General features: G+C 40.3%; 1 protein-coding gene across 1 annotated transcript; it reads left to right on the top strand.

The window, feature by feature from the left end:
• Positions 1-151: 151 nt before the first annotated feature.
• On the top strand, positions 152-20,730 carry ndufa7 (NADH:ubiquinone oxidoreductase subunit A7). Its single transcript, XM_028816594.2, has 4 exons — positions 152-263; positions 8,248-8,297; positions 13,738-13,887; positions 20,504-20,730. The coding sequence occupies exons 1-4, from the start codon at positions 213-215 to the stop codon at positions 20,598-20,600; spliced, it is 348 nt and encodes a 115-aa protein (XP_028672427.1). The 5' UTR covers positions 152-212; the 3' UTR covers positions 20,601-20,730.
• Positions 20,731-20,760: the final 30 nt, after the last annotated feature.

Here is a 20,760-nt window from a genome sequence, read left to right as displayed (position 1 = left end):
CGGTGTCTGCGCGAACGTGACACGCTCGCTGCAAAGTGAGTAGCTTGTATTGAAATATGTAATTATCTAACGGCGAACTATTAGCATATTTATTATGACGTTTTGTTTATGCAACCCATCCAAATTAAAAATCAAGTAGTTTAGTTTAAAAAAAAAAGCGCGTGCAGATTATTACCCACAATGCTGCTGTGAGCCTGCCCTTGACAACAGTCATGGCGTCCGCTACGAAGATTATCCAGAGGATCCGAAACTGGGCTGCGGGGGTAAAATATGTCTTGTTTTCTTCCAAATTTTATAATGAAGTGTGTCAAAGGATATGGGATTTAAGTCGGGGGTCCCAACGACATTCTCACTTGTTATTTAGTTTAACTTAAAACATTGGATTCGTTACTCCTAAAGGTCGGAAATAAATGTCTGTCATTAATAGATTTTGATATCCTTATGAGCAACTTAAGTGCTCTTAAAATGTCCTTCGGTGCGTGCTTTTCTTATCGGCAGATTTTACCTTAATCTATTTGTAGCAGCGTTTGTCCAACATTACCAAAGTTCTGCAACTTTTAGTTTACTCCACAGTTAACAACCCAGGCAATTGTGTGATGCGTGTTCAAATCCACAATCCAAGCGTCTTCGTTTTAAATTATTTTAGCAAAATTAAAAGCAAAACCGCTCATACAAAAACAGAGAAAAAAAATTATATTAGAAAGAGAAGTTCGTGTTTAAGGCTTACTTGCCTTGTTTCATTTCTGTTTTGGTCATACAGTCGTATTACGGTCAGCCCCGTTCAGAAAGCTGTATGCCAAGGCTGTTATTTGTAAACTAATTTCATTAACACTCTGTTTTACAGGTACGGCTAAGAAAGATCTATTTCAGGTTAACTTACAGGGGGTAAAAGACTATACCATAATCCAAGTAACTAGGAGAAACTGATACTCATTTGGAATTAGGCAGACACTTGTGTGGATTTAACATTCACTTTCTAAGACTGGCTCATGTCAGTGTTGTGCAAGTTCACACCTCACAAGAACTAACTCAAAGTTCAGTTCCCACAGATTAAAATGAGTAAATTCATGTTCATAGTTCACCATGTTCTTGCTCCTACTCTTTTCAATGCTTGTATGAACTGGCTGTTGGGCAGAGGCGTGGGGTCCTGCGGCTGTGTGGTATCTGTTGGTGAAAGATTCATGGATCTTGACAATGCTGTGATCTTCGCGAAGTCGATGGAGGCTGTGATCAGGGCTGTCGAGAGACTGTGCGAGGAGTCCGAGTGTCCTGATAAAAACCAAGAGCCAGGCCTTTAATGACCTCTGGGGCACGGCCATCAGCAGTGTGTCTGTCTGCAGAGAGAGTGTCGACCACATTGAGAGATTTGCTTACCTTGGGAGTGTATGGCTCTAGTGACTCTTCCTATGAAGTCAGTACAGTAATCCCTCCTCGATCGCGGGGGTTGCGTTCCAGAACCCCCCGCGAAAGGTGAAAATCCGTGAAGTAAAAACCATATGTTCATATGGTTATTTTTATATATTTTAAGCCCTTATAAACTTACCCACATTCTTATAAACATTTTCCGCTCAATTATACAGCATAAACCCTTTGTATTCTCAAAGATATTAGGTAAGATTCATTGAAATTATGTATGTAAACACATTGTTTATATACAGTAAAATCTAAATATTATTTTAAAGCTATCAAGCGTCTCCGATGTCACATATGTTACAGCCATTACGACAGGCAGGCCACCAGCAATAAATACGTACAATGCAAGAAAAATTGTATACAGTAAAATGTGTGTACAGTGATACTAAACTATGTACATGTAATAAGTACTGTACATAGAAAATTAATTGTTACTCACCAACAATGATACAACGACTTGTCCGATAACGATGAGTTTAATTTTACTGCACAACAAAGGAGAGCGTTACTGCTTTTCTAAAGGAGCCTCTTCAGGCGACTATAGATCTTATATTGTTTTCCTCCTTTTTAAATAAAAAAGAATCGTGGACTCATTGATTCCGTAATGGCGTCCTGCAGCGGTGTAGCTGTTCCCTTCCTTCAACATATCCAAAACTTTTACCTTTTTGGAAATCGTTAGCATCTTCCGTTGGCGCTTGGGCACGGCCCCTGAAGCAGTAGCAGGAGCACGTTGATGCTGAATGAGCGAGACAAGACTTCCTGGTTAATGCAGCGGAATTGAATTCTGTGCTCCGTTGCTGAGCCAATCAGCACACAGGAACTTAACTGCGTGCTCTGATTGGGTAGCTTCTCAGCCATCCGCCAATAGTGTCCCTTGTGTGAAATCAACTGGGCAAACCAACTGAGGAAGCATGTACCAGAAGTAAAAAGACCCATTGTCCGCAGAATCCCACGAAGCAGCGAAAAATCTGCGTTATATATTTAGATATGCTTACATATAAAATCCGCGATAGAGTGAAGCCGCGAAAGTCGAAGAGCGATATAGCGAGGGATTAGTGTAGACTGATTGGGAGAGCATTGGGGGGGGGGTCATGAGGATGCTGGAAAGGGATGTGTAGTGCTCCTGATGGGTCTTGTTCAAAAAGTGTATGCCAAAAGCCCCTACTACAAACCCTGAACTTAAGGTTCGTGGGGGTAAGGCCAGGTACACCAGGGTTCCTAATCTTAAAATTTAGATTAGGTGCCTAATCTTAAAATAGTGTAAGGGTGCCTAATCTTAAAGTCGAACCCTGGTGTATACTGATGGCGTCCGCTTTTTGAACAAGACCCCTCCTGATATCTCTGCTAAAGGTCCAAGTCTTAAAAATCCTGGTGCTTCCTGTCTTGCTATATGGTTGTGAGACATGGATGCTATCCAGTGACCTGAGATGAAGACTGGACTCCTTCATATGTCTCTCCAGAAAATCCTTGGGTACCGTTGGTGTGACTTTGTGTTGTTCATGGAGTCCCAAATGAGGCACATTACCTGCATTGTGAGGGAGCGTCAGTTACGGTACTACGGCCATGTGGTGTGTTTCCCTGAAGTTGATCCAGCTCGTAAGATCCTCATTGTTGGGGATCCAAATGGCTGGACCAGGCCAAGGGGTCGCCCATGTAACACCTGGCTGCGGCAGATAGACGGTCATTTCCGGAGGGTGGGACTGGACCGCGTGTCTGCCTGGGGAGTTGCCAACCGGGTTCCTGAGCTGTTTTGTCGTGTGGTGGATGTGTCAACGCAGTGTACCAGTGCATGCTTCCCGACTTGACTTGACAAATAAATGGCGAAAAATGTGAACGCAATAAATATTCATAAATATCCACTATTTGCGCTTATCCAAATACCATATTTGGATTCAGCTCCACCCCTACATTACAGGGCAAGTCAAAAAAGTTGAATCTGGACCTAAACCAGATCCAGAATGTTACATAAAACTGAACTAGCTCACGTTCAAGTTCTTCACTTGCAAATATGTTAAGTTCACCGTTCTTAGAAAAATGAGCTTGTTCAATGAACGCGCTCTTTTGAACTAGTTCATGCATAACATTGGCTCTTGTATTTCCGGCCCCTGTTTATGCAGAAGCAGAGACAATTACTGTACAGTAATCCCTCCTCCATCGCGGGGGTTGCGTTCCAGAGCCACCCGCGAAATAAGAAAATCCGCGAAGTAGAAACCATATGTTTATATGGTTATTTTTATATTGTCATGCTTGGGTCACAGATTTGCGCAGAAACACAGGAGGTTGTAGAGAGACAGGAACGTTATTCAAACACTGCAAACAAACATTTGTCTCTTTTTCAAAAGTTTAAATTGTGCTCCATGACAAGACAGAGTTCTGTCTCACAATTAAAAGAATGCAAACATATCTTCCTTTTCAAAGGAGTGCGCGTCAGGAGAGAGAGAGAGAGAGAGAGAACAAAGCAAGCAGTCAAAAAAAAAAATCAATAGGGCTGTTTGGCTTTTAAGTATGCGAAGCACCGCCGGTACAAAGCTGTTGAAGGCGGCAGCTCACACCCCCTCCGTCAGGAGCAGGGAGAGAGAGAGAGAGCCAGAGAAAAACAAAGTCAAAAATCAATACGTGCCCTTTGAGCTTTTAAGTATGCGAAGCACCGTGCAGCATGTCCTTCAGGAAGCAGCTGCACACAGAAGGTAGCAACGTCCCTATCGTCTAGGTGTGCGAACAGCCCCCCTGCTCACACCCTCCTACGTCAGCGCAAGAGAGAGAGAGAGAGAGAGAAAGTAAGTTGGGTAGCTTCTCAGCCATCAGCCAATAGCGTCCCTTGTATGAAATCAACTGGGCAAACCAACTGAGGAAGCATGTACCAGAAATTAAAAGACCCATTGTCCGCAGAAACCTGCGAAGCAGCGAAAAATCCGCGATATATATTTAAATATGCTTACATATAAAATCCGCAATGGAGTGAAGCTGCGAAAGGCGAAGCGCGATATAGCGAGGGATCACTGTATTTCACTTCAAAAAGAGCAACAGATTATTCTTAAACTCTAGATCTCATTTATAGATAACTAGCTAATTTAACTGCAATCAAACATTTAAATAATTCTTATTTTAACTGTCAGCTGTTTCTTGTAGCAGGCACAGTTCATTGACGAGTCTGCACACAAACTGTTCTGACTGCACCTTAAGTATCTGGCCGTGTCTCGAGTATTTGACCCCTTACTCGAGAGTTGTGGGGTGCAGCATTGTCCACTAATAAGACGGTGTCTCCTGGTTCAAAATGTCTTCTTGGTGTAAACCATTTTTGACGTTCTTGAAGTATAGGCAAATACTTTTTACGGGTGTCGAACTCCAGTCCTGGAGGGCCGCAGTGGCTGCAGGTTTTCATTCTAACCATCTTCTTCATTGGTGACCAGTTTTTGCTGCTAATTAACTTCTTTTGCCTTTGTTTTAATTCACTTGACTCAGGCCTCTTAGTTGTCTCTTTTTCCTTAATTAGCAGCCAAACAATAATGAAACACAAAACAACCTGCCACATGACCAGCTCACCTGTGCCCATCACACGATATCTGAAAATAAAGAAAGGTGAAGGTCTCGGTAAAGTTGATCTCTCAGGCCACCAATACATTTTGACGGCGTTCTTAAAAAAAAAAAACAGAAAATCGACAGATTTAAAAATGTCTGCTGTGGCAGACGACTAAGCGAAGATGAAAGAGCAGCGCGGAGAAAAGAGACTGAAAAGCGTTGGAGAGAAAAAAAATCCAAAAAAGAAAAAGAATAATCAAGGTGCAAATTCAGAAAATAAAGAAAGTAATAATCAGCCCGGAACAAGCGGAATTGAAAAAAAGCACGTCCAATAATCGGGCTCAGAATTAAAAGACAAAGAGTAAAAGGCAAAGTAGAACTTCATAAAGACATTCAAAAACGTTGGCGCTATACACATGTAGAGAAAGTTAAAGAATATGAAAGCAGGAAAATTAGAAAGTATAAAAAAAAAAAAAAGATCGCAGTAGCGCAAACAAACGGAAATTATTACTCGAAAAAAGGGAAAATAATCACCACGGACCAGGTATCCTTGGAAAAGAAGCAGGACAAAGCGAGTTCAGAAATAAAAGACAAAGAGTAGAAAACAAAGTGAAACGTCATAAAGAGGTTAAGAAACAAGGGGGCCAAACATATGCAGAGTAGGTTAGAGAAAATGAAAACTGGAATTCAAAAGACTCAAAAAAACGTAGGCGCAAAACACATGCAGAGCAAGATACAGAATATGAAAGCAGAAAAAAATTAAAGTGTCAAAACAAAGAAAATAAAAATCACATTAGCACAAACAGAGATATTATTACTTGGAGAAATAACGAAAAGGTGAATAGAGATTGAATATATGGACACAGGCGATATGTCAGAAGTATGTAAATATTGTAAGGCTTTGAAGTTTAAGTCAGAGAATGCATGTATTGGTTACTTTGCAAAAAAAAAAAAAAATGAACTGCTGATGATGAAGATCGTTTTGTCTGTGCTGAAATTCCAAACAGAGAAACCTATCCTGAATTATGGTACAAAGTCATTAAACACTTGTCTTACGGACCTCATTTAAAAAAATCAGCATGTTGGGACTCGAAAGATTCCAAATATTGTTTTTAACAAAGTTCTGAAATAAAAGTGAAACTAATAAAATAGCAACAATTAAAAGAAAAAAAAATCTTAAGTGTGTATCCGGAAAACCAAACACGGGGGTTGGCGATTGAAGCGAGCAGGGGGCAAAGCCCCCTAGTAATTAAAAAAAAAAAAAAATTAGTCGTGGTTTATTCTTTTCCTCTCCTGACTATTGTGGTAGACATATTTGGCTAGTAACTATAAAAGATTCAACAGTCAATGTTGAATTCAACATTAATGTGTCAATTTTATTTTCTGACCAGTGTTATTTGATGATATATTTCTGAAAGGCAGACTATCGATTGGCTATTAACACCATTTTTTTAAAATCGAGTAATGGATCCGTTGTGCATCAGAAGTCGAGAAAGCATGACTGAAGAAGTTTCATTTCTGATGGGCAAAATATGTTCAGTCACAAAAGCTCATTCCTGATTAATATTGTCAATGAAAAACATATCTAATTGCCATGTCTTGTTTTGTAGGACAATGAAATGTGCTGGTACAGTGGTGTGAAAAACTATTTGCCCCCTTCCTGATTTCTTATTCTTTTGCATGTTTGTCACACAAAATGTTTCTGATCATCAAACACATTTAACCATTAGTCAAATATAACACAAGTAAACACAAAATGCAGTTTGTAAATGGTGGTTTTTATTATTTAGGGAGAAAAAAAAAATCCAAACCTACATGGCCCTGTGTGAAAAAGTAATTGCCCCCTGAACCTAATAACTGGTTGGGCCACCGTTAGCAGCAATAACTGCAATCAAGCGTTTGCGATAACTTGCAATGAGTCTTTTACAGCGCTCTGGAGGAATTTTGGCCCACTCATCTTTGCAAAATTGTTGTAATTCAGCTTTATTTGAGGGTTTTCTAGCATGAACTGCCTTTTTAAGGTCATGCCATAGCATCTCAATTGGATTCAGGTCAGGACTTTGACTAGGCCACTCCAAAGTCTTCATTTTGTTTTTCTTCAGCCATTCAGAGGTGGATTTGCTGGTGTGTTTTGGGTCATTGTCCTGTTGCAGCAACCAAGATCGCTTCAGCTTGAGTTGACGAATAGATGGCCGGACATTCTCCTTCAGGATTTTTTGGTAGACAGTAGAATTCATGGTTCCATCTATCACAGCAAACCTTCCAGGTCCTGAAGCAGCAAAACAACCCCAGACCATCACACTACCACCACCATATTTTACTGTTGGTATGATGTTCTTTTTCTGAAATGCTGTGTTCCTTTTACGCCAGATGTAACGGGACATTTGCCTTCCAAAAAGTTCAACTTTTGACTCATCAGTCCACAAGGTATTTCCCCAAAAGTCTTGGCAAACATTGAGATGTTTCTTAGCAAAATTGAGACGAGCCCTAATGTTCTTTTTGCTTAACAGTGGTTTGCGTCTTGGAAATCTGCCATGCAGGCCGTTTTTGCCCAGTCTCTTTCTTATGGTGGAGTCGTGAACACTGACCTTAATTGAGGCAAGTGAGGCCTGCAGTTCTTTAGACGTTGTCCTGGGGTCTTTTGTGACCTCTCGGATGAGTCGTCTCTGCGCTCTTGGGGTAATTTTGGTCGGCCGGCCACTCCTGGGAAGGTTCACCACTGTTCCATGTTTTTGCCATTTGTGGATAATGGCTCTCACTGTGGTTCGCTGGAGTCCCAAAGCTTTACAAATGGCTTTATAACCTTTACCAGACTGATAGATCTCAATTACTTCTGTTCTCATTTGTTCCTGAATTTCTTTGGATATTGGCATGATGTCTAGCTTTTGAGGTGCTTTTGGTCTACTTCTCTGTGTCAGGCAGCTCCTATTTAAGTGATTTCTTGATTGAAACAGGTGTGGCAGTAATCAGGCCTGGGGGTGGCTACGGAAATTGAACTCAGGTGTGATACACCACAGTTAGGTTATTTTTTAACAAGGGGGCAATTACTTTTTCACACAGGGCCATGTAGGTTTGGATTTTTTTTCTCCCTAAATAATAAACACCATCATTTAAAAACTGCAATTTGTGTTTACTTGTGTTATATTTGACTAATGGTTAAATGTGTTTGATGATCAGAAACATTTTGTGTGACAAACATGCAAAAGAATAAGAAATCAGGAAGGGGGCAAATAGTTTTTCACACCACTGTAGTTTGTTCCAATTGAAATAAAGCACTCCTAACAATAACTTTTGTCATTTGTGTTCCCACAATAGCATGATCTTCAGGCCAAGCTGCAGCTGCGCTACGGAGAAATTTTCAAAAGGTAAAAGCCTATTTATTTTTAAGTTTTAGAGTACTTTTTGTTTATTGCATGTCAAGGTGTGTTTCAGTAGTGTTGTGGTCTAGTTAGATGGGATCCATATTCTTCATTTGTGGTGCAGGAGCTTTCAAACCAGACTCACATAGTGTGATTTATTTACAGTGGATGCAGAAAGTCTTCAGACCCCTTCACGTTTTGTTTTTTTTTTTTTTCTCATTTTGCTATGTTGTATCCTTATGCTAAAATATTTTTGCCCCTTATCAACCAACATTCAGTACCCCTGAATTAAAAAGTAGACAGAGTAATAGAATTTTAGCAAATTTATTAAAAACTAGATAAAAGTACTTGGCATTGCTCAGGGCATATCTGTACAATGGATTAAGGAAAGAAAGCAATGGTTTATGTGTGTTTTAAATGATGACCTTGTTATTGGTCGCTGTCCCATCCATCATCCATACTGCCTCTCTATCAATTTCCCTGCTCTGGCATGTCAAGAATTTGTTCATTTTGTGTCAGATTGGATTCCAGAATTGTGGTAACTCCTTGCTGGGTTGTAAGTATGAATGCGGTCATGTCTGACTCATCTTCTTATTTCAAGGTGGACAGTTTGTAGTGCTTAAATTATGAAGAAGAGCTGACAAAGCAGGAATTAATGAACAGCCCTTTTATTCTCCTTTGTGTTGTGCTGCACTTGCACTCTTGATCATGACTCACCCAATACCTCCTTAAAAAGTACAGAATACTCTTTTTTTTTTTTTTTCTCTCTATAATACAGTAGATAGAAGCAGCATGTGGCATTGCCCGGGTAAGTAATGTTCAGCTCTGGTCATTTTTTCTGTTAGTCTAGCTTCAGTCTGTTTGGATGTTTCACTTATTAGTCAGCAGGTGGCACTGATGTGCAAACTGATGCAGGTCAGGAAAAAAAAAAAAACAAAACATTGAGACCTCCAGGGTCAAAGGTTTTTGTTCCAACATAGTCTATCTTGTCCATATGACCCTAAAGAGCAACTATGCAAAGTTTGGTTCTGATTGGTCAGTGGGTGAAAGATTGTATAGGGAACATACAGACAAAATTCCATTTTACAAGATGCTGTGTATATATAGAAAAAAATATATATATATACACACACACACACACATATGTATATATATATATATATATATATATATAGTATATACAGTGAAACCTTGGATTGCGAGTAACTTGGTCTGTGAGTGTTTTGCAAGACGAGCTAAAATTTTTAATAAACTTTAACTTGATAAACGAGCGAGGTCTTGCAATACAAGTAGTACGTGTACACTTTGTCCACTGAGCGTCACATGGGGATTGTAGGTAATCGTCTCCCATGCTCGTTCTCAGTCGGCGTGCCTCACTCATATACTCAATATCCATATAAGCTTATACTGTTTACGATAGCATGGTGACCACGCACAAGTCCCTGTCATGCAACCCAAAACACGAGGCTTTATTTAGCGTGAAACAGGAACAGTACGGTTATTTATTGTAGCGGGATCTACCATTCTCCTATACAGAGACACAGCAATCAGGCAGGGTCGTGACCAGGTTAGTAGCCAAGTTATACTGTGCTCTTGCATTTATAATGTTCCTTGCATCACCCATCTGCGGCAGGTGCTTATAGCTTGACCGCGAACTTTTCTGATTCTGTTTTACGGCAAACTGCTACAGTGCTGGGAGCCTGCGGTTGCTTGCTTTGGGACGCGTGTGTTGTCCCGTTGGGGCGGGGAGGGGGGATTCCCAAAAGAGTTTAGAAACCTTACAGTGCGTAAAGCATTTTTTTTATTTTGTGTCCAAGTGTAGTGACTTTTCAGGCAAAAGCAACTGTCATTGGATAGGTGTCCTTGTTAAAGTCGCAAAAAAAGAAAAAGATTCCAGTGAGCCAACAGATAGCAGGGATTCCGTTAGTTAGAGTGAAGATTTTGTATTAATCATATTTATATAAATACTAGGCTGACCTGCCTTTTAAGGCGACCGACTTTTATCCTCAATTTGTGTACGCTCCATGTGTACATCAGGCATGTAAGTGTAGGGAATGAGAACATCTCCCGAAAACCTAAGTTTTTTATCCCCTTGAGTGCCTGTCCAAAGTTGTACAATGTCGGCCCGAATCTGTACCGCTAAAGACGGAGTTTCATGCACTAAATAAGCTTTAGATGAGAATAAGCAAGCACCATCTCCTCTGATATTTACTACGTGGTGAGGCATTTGTACTCCATCAACATAATTATTTCCAGAGACATAATTTTATCTATTTTTCCAGCACATCGCGCACAAAAGCAAGGGAACGATGGGAGCACCAGAACTCTGCTCACATCGCGTCGCTTCGTACTGCAAGCCGCAAGTAGTAATTCTGTGATAAGCAGAATACCGCTACGCTTTGCACTCACGTGACGGAAGGACAATCCCGACTGCTTTTATATAGTAGATGTATCGCACAGTCTGGAGTAGAAAATCATCTTTTACCTGGAAAAACGAAACTACAAATCCCATCGTGCATTGCAAAATGGACGGGGCGTGCGTGGAACTCCGCGCCTGCGTAACACTCACGGGACGGAAGGATAATCCCGACCGCTTTTATATAGTAGGATTTGTGGGTTGTGAAACAAATTATCTGAGTTTCCATTATTTCTAATAGGGAAATTCGCTTTGGATTACAAGCACGTTTCCGGAAGTAATTATACTCACAAACAGAGGTTCCACTGTGTGTGTGTGTGTATATATAATAATAATATACTTCTCAAAAAAATGAAAGGAACACTTTTTAATCAGAGTATAGCATCAAGTCAGTGACACTTCTGGGCTATTGATCTGGTCAGTTAAGTAGCAGAGGGGCTTGTTCATCAGTTTCAGCTGCTTTGGGGCACTAGAAGGGCAACAATGAGACGACCCCCAAAATAGGAATGAATGTTTTAACAGGTGGAGGGAGGCCACTGACAGTTTTCCCTCCTTATCTGTTTTGTCACTCGTTTTACATTTGGCTACGGTCAGTGTCACTACTTGAGGCCATACCTGGACCCTACAGAGGTGGCACAGGTAGTCCAACTTCTCCAGGATGGCACAACAATACGTGCCTCCCTTTGCCAGAAGGTTTGCTGTGTCTCCTAGCACAGTCTCAAGGGCATGGAGGAGATTCCAGGAGACAGGCAGTTACTCTAGGAGAGCTGGATAGGGCTCCTCGTAGAAGGTCCTTAACCCATCAGCAGGACCCACCGGTATCTTCTCCTTTGGCCAAGCAGGAAAAGGATGCACACTGCCAGAGTCTACAAAATGATCTCCAGCAGGCAGGCCACTGGTGTGAATATCTCTGATCAAACAATCAGAAACAGACTTCATGAGGGTAGCTTGAGGGCCCGACATTGATTAGCATTCGCCATAGAATACCAGAATTGGCACATTGATTGGCATTCGCCATAGAATACCAGAATTGGCAGGTACACCACTGGAGCCCTGTGCTTTTCACACATGAGAACACATGTAACAGATGTGAAAGGGTCTGGAGAAGCCAAGGAGAACGTTATGCTGCCTGTAACATCACTCAGCATGAGTGGTTAGGTAGTGAGTCAGTGATGGTCTGGGGAGACATATCCATGGAGGGGTGCACAGACCCTCAGCACCTTGACTGGTATTAGGTATCGGGTGAAATTCTTGCTGGTTTAGTGGCTCTTGGGTTCCTCCTGGTGCACGACAATGCCCGGCCTCATGTGGCGAGAGGATGAAGGAATTGATACCATTGACTGGCCCCCACGCTCACTCTCCTGACCTCAATCCAGTAGAACACCTCTGGGTGGGACATTATGTTTTGATCCATCCGACGCCACCAGGTTGTACATCTGATTGTCCAGGAGCTCCATGACACCATCCGTCATCTCATTAGGATGTTGTCAGGCATGCATACAAGCATGTGGGGGCCATATAAACTACGGAGTACGATTTGAAGTTGCTACCGTGAAATTTCAGCAAAATGGACTAGTGTGCCGCATCATTTTGTCACTTTGATTTTTGGGGTGTCTTTGAATTCAGGCTTCTGTAGGTTGATCAGTTTAATTTCCATCAAACGATATGGTATATATACACACTTCATCATAGATAAGACCGTGCAAACATCACTTTGGATTAGTTTGGGTATTACCTTTTGGTCACGTATGCACAATGCATAGATAAAAAAAGACCATGTGCTCCGTGGCTACTCTCTCAGGTGGGTGTTAGCATATTTCAATCTCTTGGACCAATAGCGTGAGTTTTCTGCATTCAACTTATATGACAGACATTATAAAATACCGGAAATTATACTGTAAAATCAAGCCCCGACTTATCTGCAGGAGAACTTAAATGTGAGTATATACGGTAAGTAATGTTTTTAATCATTAATTCTCTTTACCCTATCTTTTCAGTGCAGAGAAGTATGACAAAGGCACAGTACTTAGCCCTACTACCCAATAGCTCTTTGCTGTTGTTGGTTCAGTGCCTACAAATCAGTGTTTGTGGTTTGTTCTTTCTCCATGTGTACCCCCTGATGGGTTGCTTTAAACCAGCCGGGTATGAGTGAGAGTCAATGTGATTGTGAATTTGCGCGCTGCTGGATTTCCATCTCATCTAGTGCCGTATGCATAGTGTTTCCATAATGGTGCCCAGTTCCCGATAAGAAAGCAGAAAGTGGAAAGATGTTTTATCCAAAGCAACTTGCAAATCTCTAGTGTTCGAAAGGAAGTACAGAGAGAAACATTAGCATTAAATCAGATGTACTCTCACTAGATGGTTCTCTAAGTGCAAAACATATGTGCAGGTGCACTGTAGTGTTATGGCTAAGGTACTGGCCTTTAAATTCAAAGGCTGTGGTGGGCTCAGCTCCTGCCCATGAGTCTGAGTGACCCTAAATGAGTCAGTTAACCCTCGTGTTCCAGCTGTTAAACATCTGGAACATATCCGTTACTGTAAGTTGTATAAGAAAAAGATGTTGCATGTCATCCAAGTTATAATGACAGTAACAAACCATTAAACAAACAGTTGACAGTTTCTTATTAACATGATGACTGGGACATAGTGAAGTAGAGACAGGTTAGGGTCGCATAGTGAGTCAAATATGGCAAATGATTCTTTGTCTTTGGTTTCATTCACGTTTCCCATATACTGATGGAAAACATTATGCAGAGGATAATGCCCTGGACTTTTAATCCTGAGATTGCCATTTCATTTCCCCTCTTGGATCTACCATATGAAGCCTGAGCAAGTCGCTCAACTTAGCTGACCTCCAACTGTAAAATGTGCATACAAACGATTATATTGTTAACCAAAAGCTTTAAGTGACCTTGGATAAAAGTGTCGTTGGCCAGTTATTGTTGCAAACGTGCCTAACGGTTCTTTTCATTGAGATGTTTGTTTTCATTAAACTTACATAAATTGTTATGAACTGTTTCTTAATAACAGGACTCTGCCTCCTCCTAAACTCCCAGTGGGACCAAGCCATAAATTTGCAAACAACGCTTACTGCCTGCGTGATGGCCGTCGAGAGAGTTTACCCCCAATGATTGTCATGTCTGCACAAAAAGTGCTGGCTGCAGGATCACAATCTGGCAGGTAAGTGTATAATCTGTTTATATACACTAGTCTGTAAATGTATGGTAGTGAGGTACTCTCTGATTTTATTTTATCGAGAGTGAATTTGAAAACCAAGTTAACCTAAATGTGAAGATGTGGATCATTTATGGTAGGAGTTAGGAGCTAGATAAACTGATTTAGCTGTTGTGAGCCACCAGAAGGCATACAGCCGTCCTAATCCGGACACACACAGGCAGGACACAGGTTCAACACAACACCTGGTTTATTTACACTAAAGTACAATACAATGTATTCTTGTATAGCCCAAAATCACACAAAAAGTGCCTCAATGGGCTTTAACAGGCCCTGCCTCTTGACAGCCCCCCAGCCTTGACTCTCTAAGAAGACAAGGAAAAACTCCAAAAAAAAAATAAAAAAAAAAAATGGAAGAAACCTCGGGAATGGCAGTTCAACCCTTTCCAGGTAGGTTGGGCGTGCAGTGGGTGTCAAAAAGAAGGGGGTCAATACAATACAGTACACAGAACAAAACACAAGTATTCGTCAATACAATATAATAGTAAAATAAAAATACAAATATTGTAAGTGTTTACAAAACATAAATACTAATACACAGTCCCTTCTTGCCACTAGTCCTTCGCCCTCCAGTCCTCCACAGGCTTTGTCCTCTTTCTCATGACTCTGGCCTCTAATGGTGGGGACTGGCCACTTCTTATAGGGCACCTGGAAGGACTCCAGGTGCTTAACGAGCTTTTTCCGACCACACTTCCCCCAGTCCTTAAACACTCTGGGCGTTCCAGGTGGGCAACAGTTCCGGCCACCCACCACATTGTCCATGAACAGAAGTTTGAATAGTTCTTGTAAGAGTTGTGGTAAGTTTACAGTCCCTGCAAAAAATAATCAAATATAATCAAACCATTTTGGTGCAGTTACCTTAAAACCGGTTAAGTGACTGGCAGCAATAGGTATAAGGCAGAAAGAACAACAAGTATGTTGCTTGTGTATTGCAAGGCACACTTGCAAATATCAAACACACGTCGATTCAAGAATTGAACAATAAAAAAAGGACAAAGTTCAAATCTGTTGTATATTGTTTGACATCAGAGGAGGATTCAAATGTCATTAAATCTCTCTATTATATAAAAAAATCCTAAGATAAGACTTTTTTGAAGAGATTTTTCCAAGTCCCCCAAGATGAGACTTTGGCCATGAGATTTGGTCAAGTCCAGTCCTCCTCTCAACCATATTCAACCACACACATGGTCCTCTCACCTCTCATTCGTGCGAATGCTTTTAACAGACACAGTTCCTGCTCTCTCAGCTCTTATAAATTTTTAATGTTTTCCTCACTTTAAGTTCCCAATTAAAGAAGACATATTATGTCTAAATCTTATGAAGAATTTCATCACGAAGAGTTATCAGCAGAAGAAATGAGTACACGGGCAATCCTAGCACAGAGAAACGATGAACTCAAACGAATTAACGCCAAAATTGATGATAGTTTACATGGCAAATTGGTTAAATGTGTATCAATGGACTATGTTGAAACAGGTGATGGTGCAGAAGATGAAAACAACTTAGAATATCCCGAAGAATATATACAACTGTTAACACCGTCCTGTCTTCCACCACACGAATTACTGTAGAAAGAACGATGCATCCAAAAAAAGGTAATGTAGTACATCTTCGGGGGATAACATTAGACAACAAAGGAGATCTCGATATGCCGTTCGTATCAAAACATTAAAAGTTTCCTGTTAGAATAGCTTTTGCAAAGACAATTAACAAATCTCACAGCCAAACATTCAAAAAAGTCGTTTTATTTAGAGAAAAAGAAATGATATTCACTCACAGGCAGTTATATGTTGCATTGTCCTGATGAAAGTCCAAACACAAAATAAAAATTCAATGCGATACTGATGAAAATGTAATTCCAAAAATTGTTTTTACTTAAATTTTACAGTAAAAGTGTAAGTTTAAAAAGTATTTGCGTGTTAATTTCAAAGCCAAACAGAACGGAATTGTATTATGCAATGAATAACTCTAATGCAACATGAAACATAATTTAGTTTCAAATTCTTACTTTTTATTCTTTTTTACTATGGTTAATTACTCACTGTAATGTAAAATAGTTAGTTCTATTATGCATATGTAACAATTCCCAAGAAAATAATAATCTGTTTAAATTGTACATCCTCATCCCCATATGTGAGCGACAGAACCGCAAAGAGGCAAGCGTGTAGGGCAGACCCTGGGGTTAGCGAGCGAAGCGAACACTAGTATGTAAGATAATAAAGCCTTGTTTCAAACAATGATGAGATAATATACGGACAACAGGTGGACATTTTGGAGTAGCCATAATAATTTGGAGCTTAACATTCAAAGACACAGGTCGTAGGTTTTGGGAAACAATCACCTGCTCACCTATCACTTGCTATAAATGGCTCAGCCATTGGGATGACAGATTCATGCAACATTGTAGACACTGTGCTGTCACAAAACCTTAAGTGGGACAATAACATCATATGTATTATTAAGAAAACCCATCAGAGAATATTCTTTGTGCATCAACTGAGGAAATTTTATCTCCCTCAGGCAATATTGAACTAATTCTACACAGCCATCATCAAGTCCATTCTGACCTCCTCGATCACTGTCTGGTTTGGTGCTGCCTCTGTTCAGGCTATGGACAATCTGCAGTGCATCATCAGAGCCTGTGAAAAGGCCATAGGCTGGTAACTTAACTCACATTCAAGTCCTGTATGAGTCCAGGGTAAGGAAGTGGGTTGCAAAGATGACTGCTGATCCAACTCGCCCAGGGCATCACCTATTCCAAAAAAAAGCTAAAACAACACGTCACCTAAACGGTTTTTGTCTGACTAATCAGGTCTGAGCTTCTACTTAATATTATGTATACCTGCACACTAGACTGCCTGGACATTTGCAGTAAATCCTACTATCTCTTTATTTTTTGTATTACCTTTGTATGCTGCATCATATTGTATCATTTTGTATTTTATCATCTTATATTTATCTTTTGTATTTTGTGTTGTCCTTGTATGTTGCACCAAAACTATCAAGACAACTTCCTAGTACACATTGGTGTACCTGGACAATAAAGTGAATTCTGATTCTGATTTATCAAACTGAAGGGTACTTACTTTGTCACATAATTGTATTTTTGGTAGAGCACCGTTACCAAAGCCCTCTCCCTCATCTCGTTACCTATACCGACAGCACTTAAACTTACATATAGATCCAGGTTATGAACATTGACAGGAATGGACTTCGTTAGTAAAGTGATTTTGTATGCAAGTCAAAACTTGCATTAAAAATATCAGTTAATAGAAATGCTGGCAAAATGCGTAAAACTTAGTTGCTTATTTTATAGGTAAACATTTAATTTTAACAAAATTACAGTGAAGTAATGACACTGTGCCATTAAGTTGTGTTTTGTAATTTAAACTAAAATGAACCATAGGTATGTACAGTATATTCTCACTTTATGCCAAAACATCCTACAGTTTTTCATAAAGTAGTAATACCTCTTGGGCCAGGTTTGTACTTCACGAGACGCGATGCATGCTCCAGCGGACGCTACTGCTACATAAGCAATGTACTGTTTATACTTGCACGCGTACTTTACGTAAATCTGGAAGATTCCACCAGGTGGCAGTGTGAGATATCATCACGATGAGAACAGGTTCGGCTTCGCTGTGTTGTGAATTGCCTGGAACACCCATTACTAGAATTACCAGAGCCAGCGAAAAAAATTCGTAAATCCGGCCCACCTTAAATCCCTTTGCACCTCTCCATCAGCCTCTTTTGTCTTCTAAATGTGTCGATAAGCAGCAAGCAGCCTGCTATACCATCCCCCCCACCGCCTCAGAACGGGCAAGAAGTTCTCCCAGTTCCTGCCTTGATTGATTATGTGGGAGTGAGCTACCCTGAATTGTAAGGGGAAATAATTTGATGCGTGTTTTGTGTCTACAACAATCTATGTAAACACATCGTTAAAACAGAAAAGTTTTTCATATTTTAGTAATAAATAACAAAATTTAGAAATGAACTGTATAATGTGTGAAGGCTGATGGCCAAATATCAAATAAACACTTTCACAAAAGGTGCAAGTACAATACAATCCGTGGTGTGGCGGTAAGATCTGCTGACTTGTAATCCGGAGGTCGTGAGTTCGAAACCAGCTCTCGTTTTTTTACCGTTTTGAGTAGTGAGCTGCTCTTATTGTACTGGTGCGCGATGTCAACGCAGCACCAGGAAAAAAAGAAAGAGACAAATATATGTGACATTTTGAAGAAATCATTTTATGACCTGAATAGTACCAATCAGAAAACATCATTGCACTAATGCAATATTATTTGAAAACGAACAGCGTCAGATCGGGTGTGAATGTATGGCATTTCTAAAAGTTAACTTTTTTCAGTCTTATTCTCTCAGTCACGTTCACACTCTCCGTCACCCCTCCCCCCCTCTTCTGATCTGACTCTAGCTTACAGCGCCAGTATAAATTCATACCTGATCTGATGCTGTTCGGCTTTCTGTAGATTGTAAACAGAGACTCTGATGTCACGTTCCGACTTGACCACACTGCACCCCTTGCCTTTTTGCCCATACTGCAACTCATGCACGCGTCGCATTAATTTCAGAGGACGTGTCAAATGAGCGGTGGCAGCCATGATGCATGCGCGTGTAAGCATTCTGAGCGTGAAGTATAAACGAGCCCTAAGGCTACATTCACAATACTACAGTACGGTTTCATTTAAAAATTACCAGGCATTAGTCTCCGTTTTTGCCTTTCATCCACACTACCCCAGAGTTTTTAACCCAGAAAATGGAAACTTTTGAAAATGGTCTCCAGAGCTGTATACTTCTAAAAATGCCAGTTCAATATTACAGTACAGATGAGTGAAAATGTAGTTTTGAAAACACTTAATTGCTTTAATTGATTCATGCTTATTACATGGCCTTTTCTTGATTGCATCTTATCCATTACTGCATCTCATTTGGTCACCCTTTACAGAATAAAACCATATTCCAACGTGGCGGATACAGAGGAGCTGTTTACCATGGTGCTTACTGTGTTGTTTACCTTCATATATCCAAATTGTGTTTAGCAGAGTTTGAATGCTATGTATATACTCAAAAGGCCAATAATTTAATGGTTCCAGCAGCCAAAGGGATAAATCATTTTGCTGGCAGCATAATCATTTCTTCAAGGAGGACGCTTAAGGGCCGTCTTACATTTACATTTACATTTACATCATTTAGCAGACGCTCTTATCCAGAGCGACTTACAACAGTGCTTAGTAGTCTACGACTGTTCTTCAGTCTTTAAGGCTAGGATTAAATCTACTGTCATTAAACAAGTTACCGCTGACCAAGTTGTATACAAAACCCTGCTAGAAAAAAATAGTAAGTTAGTACAAAATTTTTTTTTTTTTTTTGAAAAAAAAAGGGTAGAAAAAAAAGTATGGGGACTTTAGTCCAAGTGCTGTTGAAAGAAGTGTGTCTTCAGGCGACGTTTGAAGACAGTGAGGGTCTCCGCTGTTCGTACAGCAAGAGGAAGTTCGTTCCACCACTGAGGAGCCAACACTGCAAAGAGTCTTGATGCATGTCGTCCTCTTCTTTTAAGTAAGGGTGGTTCGAGACGTGCAGTGCTTGATGTTCTGAGACAGCGAGAAGTGACACGCTGCTTGACCAGTGCTGTAGTGCATGCTGTAGTGCATGCCTATGTATGTTTCTATTTTGCTATCAAAACCCGGAGGCCTATGCTGCTGTTAAGACGGCCCTAGGACACTTACTTTTCCTATTTCCGCCAATGCGCACATTCTCAGTGTACACAAACGCCTACATCGTATGCGTTTCCGGCATTTTAGTGCAGGTAGAGACACTTTTATAAATTATGTGAAAATGCTAGATTGGATGGAGATGGGTTTTGTTCAAAAAAAGTCTTTTTAAATATAAATGTAACAGTGTGGATGACAAATAACACGAAAAGCCACCAGGAGGTGATTGATCCCTCAGCAAAGACTGCATGCAAAGAGTGTCACATCCCTCTTCCAGCATCTGTATTCACTGAGACTGCAGGGCACAAAATGGCAGAAAATGTTGCCATTTTATTCCTCACCATCACTGATGGCTGCTGAGTATTCATCTGCGTCAAAACTAGTTTGCTTCTTTCAAGTAAGAAACAGAAGTTGATAGTTGGAAATGAATTGAAGTTCAATTGAATGTATTTTGCAGCGTTTTGATTCATGAATGTCTAATAATAAGTAACACCACATACAGTACGTCTCTTTTATGAAATTTTCATACTGTGGGAATATTGCATCATGGACTGAGTGTATTGTCTAATGCCTACTGCAAGTAAGAATTTCACTGTGTACACATAACAGTAAAAAACCCATAAAACTGTAATAAAACATTCTTGGATTAATTCTGGGAGACTAAGGCTTATTCCTGAACTATTAGGTGCAAGGAAGCAACCAACCCTTGACAGAAAGTTAGGGCATCTCAGGGCCCGCTTATGCATGCACTTGTACGGGGGCCCTATAAACCTATAAAGGCATTATCTAAATATATAATAGTAATTTAAGTCACTTTTGTTTTCTTAATGTAGTCAAGAAGCTGGTTTGGCTGTAGCTACGAAGAGCCCAGTGACTCCAGGTCCACCTCTTCAACCACTGGAGCTGTCAAGAGATCAGCCCTACTTGTGAATCTGGACCATCTGAAGAAGAAAAAGAACATCACTGAAGCCGAAGAGTAGGGGAGTAATGTCAGCAAGGTGAAACTGTTTTACCGTGTAAAGCACTACTATGTCTTTATTAAATTATATATTAGAAAGAAGCACGTCAATGGTCATTGAGTTTATTTATG

The sequence above is a fragment of the Erpetoichthys calabaricus genome, chromosome 12 (assembly GCF_900747795.2).
Source record: "Erpetoichthys calabaricus chromosome 12, fErpCal1.3, whole genome shotgun sequence".
NCBI classification, from domain to species: domain Eukaryota; kingdom Metazoa; phylum Chordata; class Cladistia; order Polypteriformes; family Polypteridae; genus Erpetoichthys; species Erpetoichthys calabaricus.
This window is presented reverse-complemented; position numbering and strand designations above follow the sequence as displayed.